General features: G+C 45.3%; 1 protein-coding gene across 1 annotated transcript; it reads right to left on the reverse strand.

Moving 5' to 3' along the window:
• Positions 1-234: 234 nt before the first annotated feature.
• On the reverse strand, positions 235-22,266 carry TMEM243 (transmembrane protein 243). The gene is made up of 5 exons (XM_084897462.1): positions 21,936-22,266; positions 21,289-21,556; positions 3,608-3,658; positions 2,473-2,577; positions 235-858 (listed from the first exon to the last, which is right to left on the reverse strand). The coding sequence occupies exons 2-5, from the start codon at positions 21,364-21,366 to the stop codon at positions 736-738; spliced, it is 357 nt and encodes a 118-aa protein (XP_084753588.1). The 5' UTR covers positions 21,367-21,556; positions 21,936-22,266; the 3' UTR covers positions 235-735.
• Between the last annotated feature and the right edge of the window lie 290 nt (positions 22,267-22,556).

Genomic DNA, 22,556 nt, shown 5'->3' on the forward strand with positions numbered 1-22,556 from the left:
AGTACCCCAAAAATAATTAAGGAGGGTATCAGAGTTTGCTGTTCACTTAGTGCATTAGCTGGTGAGGGTGTGATAAAATTTCTCCCTCTCGGGCAATTTAAAAAACAAAATTTGCTTCTGTAATGAAATGAAACAAATTAAGAGTCATTCCTGTACTAGAAAAGGTTAAACCAAAACTAGCCTCTTAAAGCTTTAACATATATGACTCTATAGAAAAGTAAACAAAAAAAAAACAACCTTGTATAAATTATTTTATTTATTATTGTAATTAGATCTTCACAATCAAATTGTCTTTTCACCCGTCTCTGTTTTGTTAATGTGAAAACAAATTGTAGTTTTAAGCAAGAGTTGGTTGCCTAGGGAACAATAATTGTATATTCAGTTTAACAGAAATAAAAGAATATTTGTCTTAAAATGCAAGATTGATTGTTACATAGCCTTTCGCCATGTTGTTACATTATAAAAAATTTCAATTTCAAAAGTGAAAATCATTTGTGCTGTTTCAGCTTTAAGGGTTGGAATGTGGAATGTTTAAGTGCAACATCAGCTCCTTAAAAAAACAAAGTGATCTATATAATGTCTCCCCTGCAAAAGGGGATTTAGATTTACAATTAACATGAAAATCATGTATCAGACTTGTGCAGGAGATTCTTCAGCATACCTTATCCAGCTTTTATTCACAGTCCTAATGGATAGCTTTGAAGAGACCTGGTAAGTGTTTTCTCCTTGGCAGCCTCACTTTCCCACATCATGGAAGTACAGGTTCGCACATATACATAACATGGTGATAGAAAATAAGTTATAGTAAATTAGGTTTCTAAATTTCGGTTCTAAGTCTCCTTGTCGATACCAGTAGATCTAAAAGAAGAAGAATTAAATAAAAATTTAAGTAATAACCATTGGTTCAAGTATTTAAAATATAACTATTTTTCCCCTGGATGAGACAGATTTTGTATTAATATACATTCCTGAGACTTAATGCAGCCAGAATTCAATTCTTATTCTTTATCATTCAAGTAATACCACTAAGTCTCTGCATCCAAAATAATACTGTTCCTGTTTGCTCAGTTAACATTGTTCTATGCTCAAACCACAGCATCCACCAATCATTTGGCAAGCATTCAAAAATGTGTACCTTTTGGATGCTTTAAATACAGGGTGGGCAAAAATAGGTTTGCAGTTAAGAGTATGCCAGAGTTTATTCTTTTGTATATTTCTCCATCTAAACAATTAAACCTATCTTTCCCCACCCCTTCATATTTGAGTAAAAAATACAGTTCCTTTAGGTTCTGGAAGGGGCAACAACTTTTTAATTTATATACAATTCAGGCTGCCAGTACAAAATTGGGCTTACATATGCATGTGTTTGGTTTAAACTGAATTACTGTCAGTCACTTCTGGCTCTAGGCTGGGAGTGGGAGGAGAGCATCTCTGGTCGCTTTGTTCCAAAGGCTCCTAAAGTGAGGTGGCCAGTCCTGCCCTCAGATCAGAGGACAGCAGAATCGGTGCATTAGTTTGGAGATCCTGTTTAATCTTAAGTCAAATGAGCATATTGCTATTATGATTTAAGCCCTATGTGAGTCAAAACAAATATAAGGGGCTTACTGTGTTGATTCTGCCTCTTATCAAAGGAAATGAAACAATAACCAACTAATGAATGACTGAACACTTGGCAAATACCCAACTGAGGCCTACCACCATCTTTATTTCTCAACCTAAAATAAAAGCTTTGTAGTAAAATTAAAACTGAAGTGACAGCCGAAACCAGTTTGGCTCAGTGCATAGAGCATCGGTTTGGGGACTGAAGGGTCCTGGGTTCGATTCCGGTCAATGGCATGTACCTTGGTTGCAGGCACATCCCCAGTAGGGGATGTGCAAGAGGCAGCTGATGGATGACTCTCATCGATGTTTCTAACTCACTATCTCTCTCCCTTCCTCTCTGTACAAAACCAATAAAATATATTTAAAAACAAAAAACAAAACTGAAGTGACAAGTACAACTACAGCTATGGGTTCCCCTGGAGAATTACTTTCATTTGGGAGGTAAGCAAGAAATTAAAACAGACTTTTTAATTATTAGAAATAAACCCAGAGCGCTAGTGCTGTATCTCTTCCCATAAGAACAGTGATGTCCTTTCCCAAAGTCTGCTGAGCCCAGTATGTAGTTCTTGAAGAAAGATGAATTAAGCACAACAAATCTATGGTCACCTAAGTCTTTTTAAGTATTTTTTTCCCCCCATTTTTTAGCACCAAGGGAAGTTTCCCTTTAAGGTTACAACTTTGGAATTTAAGAGAAAAGAAATTCAGATTAAAAAAGAAAACCCTGAAATTAATATTGAGAATTCTGGCGTCCTTGGGCTGGGGTTGTAATTAGAGATACCCTTTCATATAGACACAGAGCTGGGAATTTGTCCGGGTACAGCAACCTTCAGCCCTCCAGGATATTCAGTTTCCGTTCTAAACAGTACTCACAAGTATGCAGGCAGTAATAGTATTCAAAGAGATGCAGACAGCAAAAAATATATTCAATGGTTTTGGAGGTGGTTGAGGGAAAACGAAAGCACTGATCAGTGTTACCTGTATGAAGAGAAATTAGGCCTTAGGAGTAATTTAGTTAAGACAATGTAATATAACATACTTCACATTGTAAAGTGACTTATCACCAGATTTGCCTTATGGAATGTTAATTTAATGTAATGTTTAATAAAATACTTGCTTGACTGTTACTTCATTTAGCACTTCCTCTTTCTAACTTTTTCCTTCTTTGTGAAAGGTGACAAAAGAGCAATATAACTAGCTAACCTCAAAATAATATCTTCATTAACAAAGATTAAAAAGAATTTTAGCCTCATTGCTAGGATTAATAATTACATTGAGAAAAGTTCTAACCTTTTTGTTATTCTGAATACTCCCAACAAAAAAAATAACCAAAACTGTTTTTGTTTAACATTATGAAAAATTACTGAAAGGGATTTCTAATGCCCTATGGAGAGCTGTTTCTACCATATAGATACCGCAATATACCTATTATTATTATTATTTATTTTTTTTTTTTAAGAAGCCTTGCTAACAAATTGCCTCAAGTTTTCTTACATTTAATGAACATGCACCACAGAAATGTCACTCTCAGACTATGGGAAATAGCTTTGTTTTTGTTTTTTATTGTGATAGCACCAACCTGTATTATACAGGCTGCATAATATGACCAAATAGTTTTAACCCAAAATATGATAAATGTGCTTTAAGGAACAAAGTAAACTTAAGATATTATCAAAAAAAGTGAGGACCGGTAGGATGTACAGAAGGGAGTTTGTGGTAGACACTGACACGTTACTTATTTACTAGGCAAACTCAGAAAAATAAGTTATTTGACTTGTACTATTTCAAATATTCAACTATATGCAGGTGGAAACCAATTGAGCTACTCGAGTTACTAATTGCAATTTTAAGTGGTATTAAAATTGAAAAGTTTTAATGTAATTATGACTGGAATGTTTCATGTGCTGATATGCTGCCCCCTTTTAAGTATTTTTTTTTTTTTTAAGAGTTCATTGAACCACAATACTAAAGTTTTTAAAAGGGTGAGACACAAAATAAAGATACTTACTAGAATCAATAAGGATGTTAAGATGCCAACAACTAAATTGATGATTCGGTCCTGAAAGAGAAAAGAGTTTTTGAGCCATTTGGTAGATCTATGGCACTTTCAGAAAAGTACAGCACTGGGCACTGCACGATTAGAATGAAGAAACGAAGATCCTGCCCCACTCTTTACACATACATGATTGCCAGAAAGGCAGAGTGTACTCTGCCACCAAAGTGGGGAAAGTACTCTGGGAAGACACGATGTCAATACGAGAAATATTAAAACCTATAGAGAATTTTTGTGAGTTTATTTGAGCCAAATTGATAATTGCCAGGAAGCAAAATCTCAACAGATTAAGAAACTGCTCCAGAGAATGCCAGTTTTGCACCTTAATTTATACATTACAATCAAAAGAGAAGCTGTAAGGGGGTTACATGAAATCTATTTGTGACAGATTAGGGAGGCAGGAGAAAGCAAATTAGGGAAACCTCTGGGTTTGTATAAAAAGTAAAATGACAGCCGGGACCGGTTTGGCTCAGTGGATAGAGCATCAGCCTGTGGACTGAAAGGTCCTGGGTTCGATTCCGGGCAAGGGCATGTACCTTGGTTGCTGGCACATCCCCGGTGGGGTGTATGCAAGAGGCAGCTGATCGATGATTCTCTCTCATCAATATTTCTAACTCTATCCCTCTCTCTTCCTCTCTGTGAAAAATCAATAATATTTATATATATATATATATATATATATATATATATATATATATATATAGTAAAATGACAGATGGTTAACAGTCAACAACTAACAACAATGAGAGATTTGTGGTCTCCACAGAGTGGTGCTCTGCTTTGAGAGGTCTGGATAAAGGAAATTACTTTGACATTCCAAAGGTAGATTATTATGCAAAAAACAACAGGCTTATTGTAAAGGTGAAAACTGACCTTTGTCAGGGGAGATTGTTTTTTAGCCTAGGACAAGTCTTCCCACTATAAACTGCTTTCTGTTAAGTTTTAATTTCAGACCATCCTATGTTTGTAAGGCCACCACACACAGGCCTCCTGAGATTGTCAGGTGTATATGGCCCCATTTCGTCCACAGGATAGGACATTTTTTACACTCAACTCTTTTGAAGATGGAGAAGGGTTCAGTGGGGAACATTAGGCTTACAAAAAAAATCTGTGCTGCTAGAACAGTAGGAGCAGGAACAGAGATAGGAGCCCTGGGATGGCCAGCCCAGATCCTTGGTGAAAAGAACCAGACTATAGTGATGTCAAGCACCATCATGAGTTTTTTTCCAACTTACTTATATATTGGAGCAAAGTCTTCAATATATAACCCCCCTGACTGCCTTGTCTTTCTCATCCTCACCCCAACAAACCACAATGGTTTCAAAACCTTCTGGTCGAATCCAATCTTAATTTTACAGGTTAAGGTACATTTAGGCCCAGTGAGTGTGGTTAAATATTGCCTAAAGTCACTCAGCAAGTTAGAAGCAACTTTGAAATGGAGTTCCTAAATCAGGGCCTCTGACTAGATTTAGCTTCAGTTATAGGGACTTAAAAAAGTTAAATACTTCACATACATACATTACTAATTATGCAGGCCATAGATATGTATTAAGTTACAGAAGTTATTTGTAGAGTTTACAGAATAAGGTCATAAGGATTTAAGACCTGATAAGCAAACACTACTGGAAGGCCAATAAAACCAAGCCGTCTTATTTCTGAGAAAGCTGGGTAATCAATCTGTTGTCTTGGTAAAGTTTTAGCAGAGAACAGCAGGATATGGAATAAACAAAAGCTCAGAGATGGAAGGGTATAGAAACCAGCACAGAACAGCAACTAAACACTCATTTCATACTGAAAAATAAGAATCCAAAGTTAAGAGGCAAGCAGATCTGGGAGGCAAGCATGAAAGAAAGCCAAGAGTTATATGGTGTGTGCCTAATCTAACCAAGGACAAACCACTGTCCAGACCATGGCCAGTGCGAGTCCGTGTGGCATGGTACAAAGGACACTGAATACCGACCACACCCGTTCTAACCTAGGAAGGCTCGGACCAAACCTTACACCGCCTCAGCTAGAGGAGCCTAGACAGCACATAGCAGCCTAGAATGCCGACCATTCTTAGAGAAGAGACCCAGGGGCTAACCACTGGTCACTATTACTCCCGCACAACACAAAATTTTAAATATATATATATTTTTTAAATATATTTTTTATTGATTTTTCACAGAGAGGAAGAGAGAGGGATAGAGAGTTAGAAACATCGATGAGAGAGAATCATCAATCAGCTGCCTCTTGCACACCCCCTACTGGGGATGTGCCCACCACCACGGTACATGCCCTTGACCGGAATTGAACCCGGGACCTTTCAGTCCACAGGCCAACGCTCTATCCACTGAGCCAAACTGGTCCCTGCACAACACAAAATTTTAAATGTGTGTGTGTTTAACATAAATGTGTATATAGTCTATTACCACTCTACCTTGTGAAAAAGGTTCATCTAAACTCTTATGGTCTACGCTGAGAAGTCAAGAGTATCTGCTCCCATCTCTTTATAATCTCCAGGGATTTGCAAAAGCTTAAGGAAGTCTACATACCTGCCAACATTCCTCTTTCCTTCAGAAAGAGGCCAGTGCAGGTGTTTAAGTGAGAGGTAGCCAAGAATCACTCATCTCCGAACAGCAAGTTGCCAACCAGGATTAAAGTGTGTGTGTCTTGGGGGAGAGATAATGGTAAGGAATAGTAACTATGCCAAAAGTTTTTGCATATCTTTTCTAAAAGTTCTGGGATGAAATGGTATCATGAGAATAAAACAGGCTCAGAGAAATTGAAAACTTGCCCAAGTTCTCAATACCAATGAGTGATGGAGACAAGATTCAATGCCAACAGAGCAGATTCCATTTATCCTCCTCACTGGAAGAGCAACCTAGAATGCTACTGCTGGTCTAGACAAAGTTAACACCTCAAAAAGCCTATTGGCAAGATATTACCATGAAGTGTTTATCTCCCAGGAATGAAGAGTTCCTCATAAGTGATTTTTTTTTTTTTTTCAGATTGTCAGACTTATCCATGTAGGCTTAACTAGTTTTAATCTCTCATGAAAATATATCTAAACTAATGACTACTACCCTACTTTCCTTCTAGACAGTTCACCAAATGGAACACTGAGGCATCTACACAGTCTCTCTGGACTCCCAAGATGGGATGAACTATTTGGCAAAGGGAAGGAGAGTTTCTTAACAGGCTATTCTTTCTCTAAGCCAAGACCTTGGATTCAGACCTTCTGCTATCAAAGTAACCATGAGTACAGGCCAAAAACAGTTAACTTTGGAAGGCCTCTCATTCTTAGGCTCTTTCTTCTTAAATGCTTACTACACAAAGTGTGTTCTGTGGGCCAGTAACACCGGCCCCTGCTGAGAGCCCGTGAGAAATGCAGAATGCTGGGTCTCACTCCAGACCCACTGAATCAAAATCTGCATCTTACCAACCACTCAGGTGACTTTTGTGCACATTTAAAATTTTAAGAAGCATGACTCTGAAGTTTAGATTCTAAATGAAACCATTTTGAATACTGATTCAGTCCAAGTCAAAGGTGAGAGACCTTCCCCTGGGCCCAGAGATTGTTTTCCAGGGCTTTATTAGCTCCCCCAGCTCCCAGTCTCCAAAGATAAAAGAATAGAGAACAATTAAACAGCCAATTAGTATTTCATGAGTTTTAGAATTGATAGGCTCCAAATCAGAAATAGAGTACTTGGGGGAAAGAGACTACTGAATTTAATCTTTGCTGTTTATGGAATTAACTGAAACTCAGATTATTTCCACTGTATAGCTAGTTCCTATTATTTTAATTTCTCACAGAAACTAGCGCTATCTCCTAAAAAAGTTTTACCACCTTTTTCCATCTACCAAAACCATTCTCCCTTCCCAGAGCCTTAAACTTGATACTATTGTTTATTTTCACTCCCCAAGGAAGGTTGGTTGACAGGATCAAAACCAGCCTTGATCCTTACCTGCAGAGGAGAGGAGAGGGAATCAGGATGTCCTTCCCAAAGACAAAATCTCAACAAGAGGTTAAGAGATAGTCAACTCCTATACATGCAGATATGAGCACATGGACATAAAAATTTACATGTATAGTCTTGAGGAGGATTCTGATATATAACCTCATAAGTCATTTGTTCATTTAAACATTATCTCAATTATATTTCAATAAAAGAAAAATCCACCTATATTCCAGATGCAAACACACAACAATGAATAAAACCATCTCTACATTCAGGAAGTTTACACTATCCAGAGCGCCAGAGAGCACTTAGGAGAAAGGAAGTGAGGGTTCCTTGGCCATCAGGGAGGGAAGAGCAGGAGGAGGAGCCACATCTTCATCTTCCTTTGAAATGGGGAAGAAGAAAAAATGGACATACATGCAAATGGCTCCTACCTGTCAAGCAAGTAAGGAACACCTTACCTCCATTTACCAATGGGTAGCTAGATCCAATGACACAGGTAATGGTAAGGTCTCCTATCCAATGCTTTATGCAAAATGCAAGCCTAGCGAGCAGTTCAAAGGTCTAAGAATCCGTACACTAATACAAGTGGTCCCTGAAATTAGAGTCAAAAACAAGGTTTTCATGGAGTTCTGCCACAGGCTAGTTGTGTAACTTTAAAAGGATCCCTTAACCCATTTGGGTCTATCAAGTCAAATGACCTCTGGTCCCTTCCTGCTTATAGCTCAGGATCATCAATCACCACTTGGACCAGAGTAGAATGCCAACTCCCCAGTCATCAAAAAATAGAAGCACCCCACCCAATCTTGCTTGGTCAGTCATTAGCCAGCATCTTGCTACAAGACAGCAAACCCCAAACTGATTTCAAATGCTCAGCTATTTAATGATGGCCCTGGAAGGAAATGGGCAGTAACAATCCAAAATAACCAAACCTGACAATTATCCTCAGCAACTTGGAAACATCTTAGACAGCAGTTTGAAATGCTAAGAAAAGTCATATCATGTTTGACCTTCTATTTCCACAGCAATTTATGTTCTGCCTGCTTCCAAATGGACTTGTGCTACTATAGTAAAACTCTTAATCCATTTAAGCAACAATAAAGAGGGTAAGAAATAATTTCTAAAGGGGTTTGGGAAATGAAGAGTTTACAGGAAAGAATTTCACTAAAGAAAACTTTTCTGCTTTAAGTTCACATGTTAGTAGGAAGATTCCTGGCAGCCAAGTGGGAAATTCAGGGAGGTTTGTAAGTTCTCACTACCAAAAGCAAGCATGTTGGGTCACAAGAGGCAGGCTTACCCTGGGTCTACACAGAGTTTGTTGCCTGGGTCTATGCAAATACAAGGACAGAACATGCAGCCACTTCGTCCGTAATCATTTCTTCTATTGACCCATAGAAAAGCCAAAGGCATAATGTTCCCAAAGGAATAAGGTGTGGGGTGGGAGGTGGGATGGCTGACATGCCACAGTCCCAATGTGTGCTCATCCTTCAGAGCTCAACTCAAACATCACCTCCGGCACCATCCCCTGTCCCTCCCCTCAGGACGTGAGATGTTCCTGTCTCAGGGCTCCAGGATCACATTACCCATGTTACACTTCTTGCACCAAAATAAAATGTATTGCCTGTATCTTCAATGAGGGCTGGCGGTTCAGTGAGGTTGGGGAAGACAGCCTACTGTTTTCCCTCCTAGAGAGTGGCACACTGCTGGCACTCGCGCGGTGAAGGCGGTTAAATAGAGGCTTCACAGACAGCTTTTTCCTTACAATGCCTCTCACAACGCAGGCTGCGCTCCTCCTCATCTTCCTCAGCAGTGAGTGGCCTTGCTGCTCCATGAGGGACAGCCAGCAGCACAGAGGCTAGGGCCTGGCCTGTTGCCCAAAAGGACATGCCTTTGCCAGCCAGGAAGGCCCACAGCTAATGGAGGCTCCAGGCTAGGCTCCCCTGACTCTATGGACATTACCCATAGTGAACCAGCCTGAGCACAGCCCAGTGACGAGGGCTCTGCACAGCAGGACCAGAATGGTGTCAGAGGCATGACGGCACTCCTGCTGAGGGGCTCGTCCTTCACACCGGGGGAGAAGCGGAGCAAAACAGAAAAGCCCTCGCAGAAGAGAAAAGCCCGCATGGACAACGCCACGAAGACATTCCCTCCACACTCCAGAGAGAAGGTGGGGCAGGGTTAACAAGGAGAGCTCCATTTTTGGTGTTACAGGACTTCAGATTTAACCGACAAAATTTCCAGTCCATATGCCATATATGAAAATTAACACTCTGTCAATTTTAAAAGGCTTTTAACCAAGGTGTGCCTAATAATGAAATTAGGGTATTTTTTGTTATTAATTCCCTGTTATTTTTAACATATTTTAGCAAAAAGGCCATATGCTGAAAAAACAGTTTTTGCTGACGTAAATATTACATATCTACAACTATATCCATATTTAAATCCAAAAGTCACCACTTGTAAACAATGTTCAGTGAATGATTAGCACATGATCACATTGCATGGGCTCTGAGGTCACGCGGTGTGACTTTCTGAAGCAGTTTAACAGGTGCAGGTGATGTTCCCACGTGATACTAAACCACGCCCCAGCTGTGGGCATTTGTTTACTTGCAGTGACTGGTAAATGCACACATTTACTAGACTTATTCAGTATAAACGTAAAAGTACAATAATACATAGAGAAAACTCTGTGAAATTAAAACTGCCATAAATACCTAATTTTAATTACACAACTATATCTACAACTAATTTGTCAAATTTTGAACAAAGGCATTTGAAAAACCTACTTTATTATATAAGGGACTTTCAGCTTTAATGGAAACCCCCTTGACTGAATGAGTCCTTTATACAAAGGTTTTACTGTTGTCTTTCTCCGGACACCATAAAAGTCCTTCCTGTCAGACACCACCACAGGGAGCCCTATAGACCCACACCGCCTCTCCAGGTGTTCTCAGTCCTACGGGGCCAGTCTTTACGCCCCACCCAGACCCTGAAAGTCTGCCATGTGAGCTCCCTGTCTCTGGGGCGACAGCATCCTCCCATGCTAGATTTCCCTCGCTGCTGTCTCTGAACATTCTCCCCAACAGAGCTCTGCTACCCACAGCCCATCCCACACTCACGGGGCCAGAAGTGCGGGGCAGGCTGACAGGTGATTTCAGGGATATCCTCTGCTATGTGTGAATGTTTGTGTCACACCCCCTCCCAAATTCATATTAGGGCTCAATGTGACTGTATTAGGAGGGAAGTGGTAGGTCATGAGGGTGGAGGCTTCATAAATGAGATCAGTGCCCTTATTTAAAAAATAAAAGGCTCCGGAGAGCTCCCTAGCCCCTACTGCCACGTGATAATACACTCAGAAGTCTCCAACCCAGAAGAGGGCCTTCCCCCAGCCCTGCAGGCACCTGACCTTAGACTTCCAGCATCCAGAACCACGAGAGAAATACTAGTCTATGGAATAAAACATCCTCAAGTTTCTGAAACATATGCACCCTGGCAGTCTCATTCCCTTCTTCTCAGTTACCTCAATTGTTTCAGCACCTGCTTTGCCACATCCCTCTTCCTCTAACCCTCTGCTCTACTGCCTGAAACTGGACTTCACCCACATCCACTGACTATATCATCCCAACCTCTGACCGGAGGGCCTCCCTCCCAATCTCTGACCGTGGGTGGAGTCAGCAGTTTCAGCAATGCACAGAAGACTTCCTGGTGGATATGCTCAGCTGCTGTGGATGCTTTGAAAACCCAGCCCAGAGTCACCCTCAACACCCCAGTTGCTTCTATGCTGGGGTGAAGCCTTGCTGTGAAACCTTCAGACGGTCCTAACTTCTTAACTCCCAGTTTACTCGTCAGCCTCCTCCTCTGCTCTACAGGGTCCTGAAGGCTAAGGGCCATGTCTGACATGGGACTGAGAGAGCAGAGTGCAGATAATGTTCTTCTGGTTGTACAAAGGTGTCACCGTATTGGTAGAAAGTGGCACTGGTCATTTCCCTCGGCCAATCACAGTGCCCAGCATAGACTAGATGCTCAATTGTTAGCTAAAAGAACAAACTAACTGAGTTTACCATGAATTCATGTTTTCGGCTGAGCTTTCACTGTTTTTCCATGGCCTTTACTTTGGGTTGACTCTTTGTCTCTTTCAAGAAAGTAGTTAGCTCTACCTCAAACAGGTTCCTGGTACCACTCTTGAAGACTATACAGCAGCAGAAATTCTTACACACACAAAAAAGCCACACACAAAAAAGGAAAACTCCCCTGTTTTCATTCCTCTGGCTTACAGAGGACCGGAAGGTGATCAATTCCTCTGCCAATCCTGCACCCATTCTCTGGCTCAATTAATTATGCCTGTTCTCATCTCTACACTGAATTTCTTCCTACATGGAGTTTGGCCTCAAAAACCTCAACTCCCTCAATATTAGAAGAACCTTCTATCCATTCTGTTTCCAACTTGGATGTTAAGCATTCATTCTCTATTTTTTTTCACATGCTAAGTGTTAGGAAGTTAGGAAGACAATAGAACAGGGTAAAAGAAGAGTAACCAGGGTGGAAATTGAGGGCTTAGTTTTAGTCAAAAGAATCTCCTCTGATGATGTGACTTTTGAGCAGGGGCCTTTATAAGAAAAATAAATGAAACATGCAATGACCTTAGAGAAGAATATTGCAAACAAGCCAGCGCCAAGGCCCTGAGACAGAAGTGAGCTTGGGAATTAAATGAGAAAAAAAGGCCAGATTCAGCTGGTATGGCTCAGTGGTTGAGCATTGACCCTTGCACCAAGAGGTCACTGATTTAATTCCTAATCTCAGACACATGCACAGATTGCATGCTCAATCCCCAGAAGGGAGCATGCAGGAGGCAGCCGATCTAAGATGTTTTCTATCTGAGTGAGTGAGGGAGGGAGGGAGGAAGGAAGGAAGATTTTTTAAATACTACTTTAAAAAAAAGGCCAGGATGACTGATGCTTATTAACCCTTTGCACTCCGCTGTCCCCTCTCAGGGGACATCGGAATTCTAGCATATCACTCGGATGTCCCCTCTCAGGGGACATTGCAGTTTATTAGTGATTACGGGGAATTGAGTTATTTCAACGCACTCCACCGCAAAGTAGCGTCGAGTAGCTGGTAGCCAATGTCCAGAATGGTTCGGAGTGCAAAGGGTTAATAAGAGAAAGAAAGAACAAAGACTTGTTTAATGCCTATCTTCCCTAAAGTACATCTATGCTCCATGAGAAAAGATATACTATCCAGCACATAGCACATTTCCAAGTATGCATAACGATGAATAATTGAATAAAAAAAAAGTTCATGCACACTGAACCTAAAGCCTCCAGAAGAAAATCATACTCCTTAGCAAGGCATTCAAGGCTCTCCATCCAGCCCCACCCTTCCTCTGACCTTGCCTCCCAAATTCAACAGTCCAGTCACATGGAACCATCACAACCCCGGGCCACTTGCTATACTTTCCAGCCCTTACCCCTTTGACACAAGCTGGACCTCCTGTTTGGGACTTCTGGTCACCTCCTCTTATTAAGTCTGATGTTCTGCTTCTAGGTCTAAATTCAAAAACCCTCTGATCTGATGTCTCCTGGGGAATTACGCCCTTCTTCGTGCTCCCTGGCCCTTTGCTCATCCTTTCATTAAAGGGCTCATCCCTTTAAATTCAGTACTTGTTATCCCTAGCCCCTGTTATCCCTAGCCCACATGTTCTTGGGGTCACTAATGCGGTGACCGTCTTGTGAGGGAGAGAGAAGGAAAGCAATCTATTCAGCATGTTTGACACTTCCAAAGGGCATGACCTTCCTTCCCACCTTTGTTAGCCTTCAAGGAGTGATTCACACCCTTGAGCCACATCCAACAATTGTGCAATTTTGCGTCCAAACTTCTTCATTTCCCAATCAAACATAAGGGTTCTCATACCATAAATAAAAGGCCAATTCTCAGAAATGATTTTCCTTGTCTTCTTCCAAATCAACTTTCAGGAAAGCTCTGGAAATGGCCGGATGGCACGCGTAAAGGGCAGCCCTCTGGGAACACACCCACCGAGGGTGTGGGAGGAGGGTTTGGGCCCAGCCGAGCCAGAGGGTTTAACCTGGGTCCCCAGCGGTACCTGGCTCTGACTCAGCAGGAGCTTCCCCTCACGCTGGCACCAGGGACAGCCCTAGGAACAGCACCCACTGGGTGGAGAGTGAGGGGACACATTTTCTCTGATCAAAGGTTCTATCCTTGGGAGGCTCGCCAAAGAAACGCCAGACTGAGCGGTGCCAGCGGACGCGTGAGAAAGGATTTACGGGAATGCAGGGCCGCCCACACCTGCCAGTCTCACGCTCTGACCTCTCAGTGCATCCACATCCTCCACGGCCTTGTGTAGCCCTGAACAACAACTTTCCCCTCACTTCTCTCTCGACACAGTAAGTACACATTCGTTTTTACATGTTTCTCTTATACCACAGATTCACATTTTGAAGTATCTTTCCATTGTGAATGTTTTTGTTATACCCATTCTGCCAGATTCTCTTTCTCACAGGTACATGCTATTGAAATATATTCTTTTCACTAAAGCACCATTTATGAAAATCAGATTACAGCAACAATTGCCAAAACCGGTTTGGCTCAGTGGATAGAGCATCAGCCTGCAGACTGAAAGGCCCCAGGTTCGATTCCTGTCAAGGGCACATACCTTGGTTGTGGGCACATCCCCAGTGGGGGGTGTACAGGGGGCAGCTGATTGATGTTTCTCTCTCATCGATGTTTCTAACTCTCTATCTCTCTCCCTTCCTCTCTGTAAAAAAAAATGAATAAAAAGATTACAGCAACAATAGGAAACAAACCTATTCTACATCTTTAAGGGGCAAATGATCCCTAGAGTTGGTAACCAAAGGAAGTACCCTATTTTTATGTGCCACTGTTCAGAATGAGTGGTATATAGTAAAGGACCCTCAGGTTAGGAGATAACACATGACTTATTCTCCTACCATATGCCTGCCTTGCAAAAGTCACTTAACTTCAGGCCTAAATTCCCATATTTGCACAATGGTCAAATATGCAGGGTTGCTGTAAGGATTGGGAAATACTACACATAAAGTGTCTAGAACAGAGAAACAGACATTAACAGAGGATTTGCAAGTAGTTGTCAATATAGCGTTAGTGTTAGTTCCACCACAGCTAATGCCCATCTCCCAATGGGATGAGGCTCCTCAGGATGTGTGCTATGCCCTGGACTCAATTTAAAATGCATTCCGTAATTTCCACAGAAACACATGTCCCTAGGGCAATTCACTAAACATGGTCACCTATACATGGCCTATGGATTGACCCTAAGGGAAAATAAAAGACTCAATTTGGTAGATCCAGCCTCTTATCACAGACCTGGAAAACCCATCTACAGAGAAGAAAACCCAGCAGACCATCCACTTATGAAAGGCCAGACCTCAGTTTAAGTGTTTTTACACAATATTGTGTGTATTCCTACGACCGGTCTTTTTGTGGAAGCTCAGCAGGGAGAGGGGAGAGTGAGGACCTAAACTGCAGGAGAGCCTGAAGCACCACTTCTAGTTTTGGTATCAGCATTCCAGGTTTCTCCCTGAACACCAGTTTCCACCTGTTACAGATGTTCCACGATCTCCCAAGAATGCAGGTTATTTTTTGGTGATGCTAAATTCTCACTTCACTGTAAACTTAGTATACATAAATCAAGGAGTAGGCAAAGCATTGTGCCTAGTGCTATGGAGAAATGAGGGCACGGCCTCTCTCACACGGAGTATATACTCTGAGACAACCTATATATAAATCCCTCAAAGCACAAGGAGCAAGTGCTGGAGGCCTCTGACTGCCAGGCTTGTAGGAGGGAAGTGTGGCTGCAGGCTGGTAGTAAGGAAGGTTCTGAGGTGGGGAATAGACTGAGCAGAATCCAGAAATTTGGAGAAGACAGGGACCTACAGAAAGGAGAACAACATTTGCCAAGACAGGGAGGCAGCTAAAGGAAAGAGGTGCACAAGAAGTGCCAGCCTGGACTGGGCTTCCACGGAGCCTGGGGGAGACCCGGGATGTCGGCCCTCCCTCTGCACCAGTATCCTCTGAGGAGCTTTCTAAAAATACAGATGCCTGAGCCAAACCCCAAAGAGTCCTCTGGTCTGGGCTGGGGAGAGAACACTTATTAGAGCAGGAAAAGAAGTCATGGCCAACCATCTGCCCGAACTGTTTCTCCAGCCCAAGAAACTGCAACTAAAGTAGAGGCAAGAGAACCATGACCTGGTCCCTTGGGTGACTAGCTCTCCTCTGAGGATCACCCCAAGTTCTGCCGAAGGAAAGACGCTGGGAACCCTGGGAGGACAGCCTTAGGGGCACTGGGCAAGGGAACAGGCAGCTGGCAGGCTCAACCATATGAACCACAGCTTTGTTCTTAATAAAGCAACCCCCATGCCCTTCACACCTCAAAAGGCGAGAAGGAGCCCCTCTAATCTTACACTAGTATTTGCAGAAATCAAATGCCCCACGTTTGAATTGCTTGAATTGGACTACACATCAGAGAAAAACCTTTATCCCTAAAAGAAACCCAAAAAAAAACAAAAACAAAAACAAAATACAGTAGCGGAGGAAAGGGTACATGGAACGTTTGCCTTGCAACCAAAAACCTGAGAATTGAGGCCAATTCCTTGCCCCTTACACAGAGGTTCCCCTCCAGTGTTACCTGACTCCAGTGATGTGCCTTCCTCCAAAGTAACTCACTCTTCTCATATCACACCCAAGTAGGAATACAGGGATAAGAACTGCCACCACCTTCTTAAAGGATGAATCACTTACTTGGTGGCTAGTGAAAATCAATAGGCTGGTCTGCAAACTGGTTTACACTACCTCCCACCAATGGCACTAGGTTTCTCCCCCAGACAGAAGCTTCCCCTGCTAGGTTCACCAGTCAGACTGGCTGAAATGATTTCTGATGACTGGGCAGTGAGCTAGCAAGTCAAGAAATCAAGACCGCCTTACAGGCCCCGAGGATAACTTAATGCCTGCCCATCACATAGAAAGATTACCCCAAGGATGTGCTGTCCTAAAGCAACGTCTAAAGGTAGCCCTGGCCAAGAGAGGGGGGAACGCCTCCAGGCTTTAGTTCACACTAGGGGAGGGAAAGGAGGAGCAGGGGATGGAGGCTCCTTGAGTAACACTTTCGAACCCTAGAAAGTGTCCCTTGAATACTCCTGGGTAGGAGGAGGGGGAGATGAGAATTGGGTAGGGCATTGTGCCAGTCCTAAAAGACTTGGCCACCAAAACAGTACAAAAAGCACTCTTCTCCAACTAGAGTCCCAATGAAAATTAGCACTTTAACATATTCTGAGAAGTCCCACAGACTATGGAGCCACCCTAACTAATAATTCACTCGATTTAAGACTGGGCTGTCCAATACAATAGGACTCTGACTACATGTGGTTACTGAGCACTGAAATGTGGCCGGTCCACACTGAGACAGGCTGTAAGTGAAAAACACGCACTGGAGTTATAAAAAAAACAATTGTAAAGCTACATATTTCCATTTATATTGATTGTATAATAAAACAACTGTATTTTGATTAAATATTAAAATCTTTTGGATGTATGGATTTAAAACTAATTTCATCTGTTTAACTTTAAAAAATGTTTGTTGTTGTTAATCCTCCATTGATTTTTAGAGAGGGGAGGAGGGAGGGGGAACATCAATATAGGAGAGACACATGGATTAGTTGCCTCCTGCACACTCCCCAACCAGACCTGGGATCAAACCTGCAACCGAGGAACATGCCCTTTCCTGGGAATTGAGCCAGCGACCCTTTTGTGCATAGGCCGATGCTCTTAACCACTTACTTTTTAAAAATATATTTTTTTATTGACTTCAGAGAGGAAGGGAGGGATAGAAACATTAGTAAGAAACATCAATGATGAATCATTAATTGGCTGCGTCCTACACATCCCCTACTGGGGGGATAGAGCCAGCAACTTGGGCATGTGCCCTTGATTGGAATTGAACCTGGGACCCTTCAGTCCGCAGGCTGACGTTCTATCCACTGAGCCAAATTAGCTAGGGCTGTTTATACTTTTTAATATGGCTACTGAGACATGTAAAATCAGGTACGTGGCTCACATTATATTTCTACTGGATAGTGCTTCTTTAGAAAATGCGAAGCTACAGCACATTAAGAACCTCAGATATCCTGGATTGCCATGGCATTTGTGCCAGGTTTGCTTTTTTCTAAAAGAGAGGTTATCTATCCCAGAACTTGGAACAGATACAAAAGGCAAAAAAGCATTGAGACATTCTGACCAGGATGTATAAGATAGCCCACATGTGTCAAACACAAGGCCCGCGGGCCAAATCCAGCCCGCCAGGCCTTGCAATGTGGCCCGCACCCCGCTGTCATCACTGCACTCCGCTGTCAGTTTATGACATTGTCAGTTTATGACTGTTCAGTAAACCATTCGGCCCGCGATTTAGGCTGGATTTTAGATTTTGGCCCCTTCTCTGATTGAGTTCGACACCCCTAAGATAGCCCATTTAGTATTATGTAATCCCAAAGGTATCAAGAAATATGAGAATTACTTCTTAGAAAAACTGAACAGCTTTCCTCCCTTGTCTTATCCCTTAGGTAGTTATGTAATAATAGAGAACTGGCTGCTTTTGCCTTTCATTCCGTGACTCTATCTGTAAAGCTATTCCTAAGTATCATGCTAAAGAGTGAATACAGTTGGAGTTCAGTGCCTGAAATCACTGTATGCAGCCAGTACAGAGGAAGACAGAAGTGCCCTCAGGCACTGCCCAGAAGGGCGCTGTGGTTATATATTTATTATTCCCTAGTGCAGTGGTCAGCAAACTCATTAGGCAACAGAGCCAAATATCAACAGTACGACGATTGAAATTTCTTTTGAGAGCCAAGTTTTTTAAACTTAAACTTCTTCTAACATCACTTCTTCAAAATAGACTCGCCCAGATCGTGGTATTTTGTGGAAGAGCCACACTCAAGGGGCCAAAGAGCCACATGTGGCTCGCGAGCCGCAGTTTGCCGACCACGGCCCTAGTAGCTCTCACTCCCTTTCACTCACTCCGTGACCACGGGTGGCCACTTCACCGATTTCCTGTGAAAGGGTAATAGGTGAGTGAGTGTCCACCGTGCTTTTGAAGTGTTATACCAGTCAACTCATGAAAGGGCGTTGGTAAGTCCTAACCAGAGTTAGTTGTGTGACTGAAAAAGGTAACCTGCTTTGTGGTTCAGCTTCCTTGGTTCTAACAACAACAACACACACCTTACCAAGGAATCTGAGGATCAAAGGGAAGAAAGCTGAATCCTAGCAGATGCTGGCACTAAGCAAGAACAGTTTCCCTCTAGGCTACACTACTCTGTGGGCTTTAGTCATCTTTGCCTAAAAGTTAAGGTCTAGTCCTTTCTAGATTTAAAACTGAGGAATTAAGCAGTACAAATTGGTAGTTGCAGAATAGCCACAGAGATATAGATTACAACCTAAGGAATACAGTCAATAACACCAAGATAAATAGGTGTGGGGCCAGGCTGGGGGACTACTCTGCAAAGTATATGATTTTCTAACAATTTTGCTGTACATCTGAAACTAATACAGAACAGCATCATATGTAAACTTATTAAAAAATAAATTTTAAAATAATAGAATTGAGAGGCTGTATGTCTGGTCAGTTGTTATAAGGTAAATATAAGAAGTCAGAAGATCTGTCACACTATAAGAAGTGGGATTTCCCCTTTCTAGATTTTTCTCATCAAAAGTAGTTCATTAATATTAAGTGTCACTGAAGCACCTCGGTTGCAGGCTCCTCCCGGGTCAGGGCCCTGGTCCAGGCTCATGCAGGAGGCAATCAATAGATGTGTTTCTCTCGCATTGATATTTCTCTCTGTCTTTCCCTATCTTCCACTCTCCCTAAAAAATCAATGGGGAAAAAATATCCTTGGATGAGGATAAATAATCAACAAGTCAATTACCAACCAAGTCACCTACCTCAGTGCCCAGGGCTATGGGGCTAAGTGAGGTCAGAACCTGCATTCCTCAGAACCCCAATCTGTGTGCCCAGGCCCATGGGAGAAACGGTGAACCTCTCAGCTGTCGAAACTGCTGGGCAGCCAGATGCTTTTTGTCTGATCCCTTCAAGCAACAAGCTGCCTCCGTTCTCCAGGCTCCAAATCCTCTCCAAACTCCAGTTTAGAGGCATTCATATCTGAAGTTCATGACTACCAGACACTGACTGGAGAAGCTCTCCTAGGCTCTCCCCCAAGCCTCCCAAATAATGTGACCAGCTTCTCCTCTGAGCCCTCCATGCCCCATCCATAGCACACACCTAATGGCATCACACTGTTCACATGTCTCCTCCGCCTCGCTGGGTTCCTTGGACCCCGGGGCCTGTCACACAATGCTCAATAATGGGAGCAGAGAAACTTCTACTGGACTGGAGCCAAACTTCTCAAGCCAGGTGCCTGCGGCCTGCGATCAGGCAAAGCCACAAGACAAACAAGGAACATCCTCCTCGACTTCAGGCTTAAAGCATTTTTCCTTAAGATACTTTAAGAGAAAACAAAATCCACATGGAGTTGTGTTTTTTTTTAAAAAACCAAGTGGTCGTCATCGATCAGACTGTCAGACCTCAGAGGGAAGGTAAGGGAGAATGGGAATAAGGGAGAGAGATCAACCAAAGGACTTGTGTGCATGCATATGAGCCTAACCAGTGGTCACCGACAACAGGGGGGTGGGGGCATGCATGGGGAGGGGTTTGGGATGGGAATGGGGGGATGAGGACAAATATGTGATACCGGCTTAATCAATAAATTAAAAAATGGAAAGATTATCAACTTAAAAACTAACTAAATAAGTAAATAAATAAAGTGGTCGTCTTGTAGCAGGCTGGCAGCTTCCAGATTCAGGCCCCTGTCCCAGACTTTGGGGTGTACAGGTCCCTATTCTGTCCCTGTCCAGGCTGAGAAACCCAAGAGGACGTGGGTTCCCATGCACACGACTTTCTGAGAGCCTGAGAGCAATCAGGGATCCAAGGCCGCCCGTGCCACTTTCCAGGTGAAACCAACACCACCACCACCACCACCACAGAAACAAGCTCCTCTGGCCCAAAGCACTCCGAACAAGACCGCCGAGGCCGGGACAGGGCGCTCTCTCCCTGGCCCGGCCCAGGACAGCCCAGGACGAGGCTGGTGAGAAAAACAGACTCGGGCAAAGCCTGAAATAACGTATAACCACGGGGCCTGGGTGGGTCCGGAGACCCTTGACCGCTTCCTGCGAGGAAAAGTCAACAAGAAACTCTCACTTCTCGCCGCGGCGGCGGCGGCGGCGGACCGTTAATGGCCCTGGAAGCACAGCAATCAGAGAAGCACCTCCGGGGAGGGGTGGGGGCCCCCGGTACGGAAGCCTCTCCAAGGCCAGCTCCCCGGCGGGTGTGCAAACACCTCCCGCCCCCGCCCGCCACTCCAGGGCCCCGGCAGCCCAGGACTTGGCCAACTTTCCCGCCGCCAGGGCGCCGGGCCACCCCCGCCCCCGAGAGGGAGCCGAGCGGCGGGGCAAACACCCCGGGAGGGGAGGGGAGCGGGTGGGGGAGCCAGCTTTCTGCCTCCCAGCGCCCTCGGGACCCCGCCTAGACAGACACACAGACACACAGAAAGACCGACAGACGGACCCCCAGCCCCGGCCCGGAGCCCCGCCAGCGCTCACCCGGGCCGACGTCTCCCCGAACAGCGGCCGGTTGTCCAGCCCGCTGGTGCCGTAGGTCCTGGTAGAAAAGTCCTCCATGTTGGGGCTCCTTCACTGTCCCCCAGAGTCACTCACACTCGGCGCCGAGCCGGCATGCCCGCCGCTCCGGCTCCGCTCCGGCTCCCGCGCCGCCGGCTCAGCGGGGGCCGCGCATCGCCGGGCCGGGCGCTCAGGCGCGGGGGGCCGGGCGGCTCCGCCGCAGCCCCGCTCGCCGCCGCATCGTCCGCAGCTGCGGGGGGAAGCGAGAGGGACACCTTGGGGCGCCTCCCCGCGGGGCCCCCCGCCCCCTCCCCCCGCGGGGCGCCACTTCCCCAAATCTCGGCGCCGGGCTCGGGCCGCCGGGCTCCGCTCCCCGCCCGGCCGCCCGCGAGCCCCGGCCCCCACCCCCTCCCCGCGGGCGCGCACACCTCCCGGCGCGGGGCAAAGTTTTCCGGGGAGAATCCGTTAGGAGCCCGGCGCCCTCTTCCCCGCACCCCCTCCCGCGCCGCCCCCGCTCCTGGCGGCGGGACCGGTGAAGTTGGGGGCGAGCCGAGCCCGGAGCTCCGCGGAGCCGCCCGCAGCGCGGCGGGCGCAGGCCGGCCCCTCGGCCCCCGCGGCGGCTGCGTTACCTGCCGCCGCTCTCCTCGCGCTCCGGGCGGGGAGTCCCGCCGCCGCCCCGCGCCGACCGGCCGACCGGCCGCCCTTCCCGGGAACCCGCGCCCGCCCGGCGGGAGGCTCCGCGGAGCTCTGGGCTCTGGGCCGCCCGCCCGCACGCCCGCCGGAGAGTGCCGGCCGCGCCGGGGCCGCGGGTCCCGCGTCCGCACCGCGCGGGGCTGGGGCCGCCGAGAGAGCGCTCGGGCCGGCGGGGAGCGGCGCTCGGGCCGGTGCGGTGCGGTAGGGTCCGGGAGCCGCGCTGCGGTTCGCTCGGAGCCTCGGGCCGGGACCCCGCGCCGCCGTCGCAAACCGCCTCGGCCCGCCCCGCCCCGCCCACGTCACGGCCGCGGCCGCCAATCCGCGCGCCGGGCGCCGCCGGCGGAGCGTTGGTTCGGAGCGGCCGGTGGAGCCCGCGGGACGGTTCTGAGCCTCCAGGTCCTCGGCGTCTGCGCGAGCCGCCGCCGGAGCACAGAAAGGCCCTGAAGCTGGCTGTGCATTTGGCCAAAAGCATCTGAAACACACAGCCACCCCCGTGTTTGCACAATAGGACGGAGTGGGGTCCTAGATACATGTGGTTGAGGGTTTGGATGTCTAGT

This window comes from Pipistrellus hanaki (assembly GCF_964339955.1).
Source record: "Pipistrellus hanaki genome assembly, chromosome: 10".
Taxonomy (NCBI): Eukaryota; Metazoa; Chordata; class Mammalia; order Chiroptera; family Vespertilionidae; genus Pipistrellus; species Pipistrellus hanaki.

Bases quoted from the DNA above. Each gene is read 5' to 3' on its own strand.
- TMEM243 (XM_084897462.1), bottom strand. From the start codon at position 21,366: ATGGAGGACTTTTCTACCAGGACCTACGGCACCAGCGGGCTGGACAAC. The intron at 3,659-21,288 runs GTGAGCGCTGGC...TTTCTCTTTCAG, and splicing joins TCGGGGAGACGTCGGCCCGG to GACCGAATCATCAATTTAGT. The intron at 2,578-3,607 runs GTAAGTATCTTT...CTCTTCATACAG, and splicing joins TAACATCCTTATTGATTCTA to GTAACACTGATCAGTGCTTT.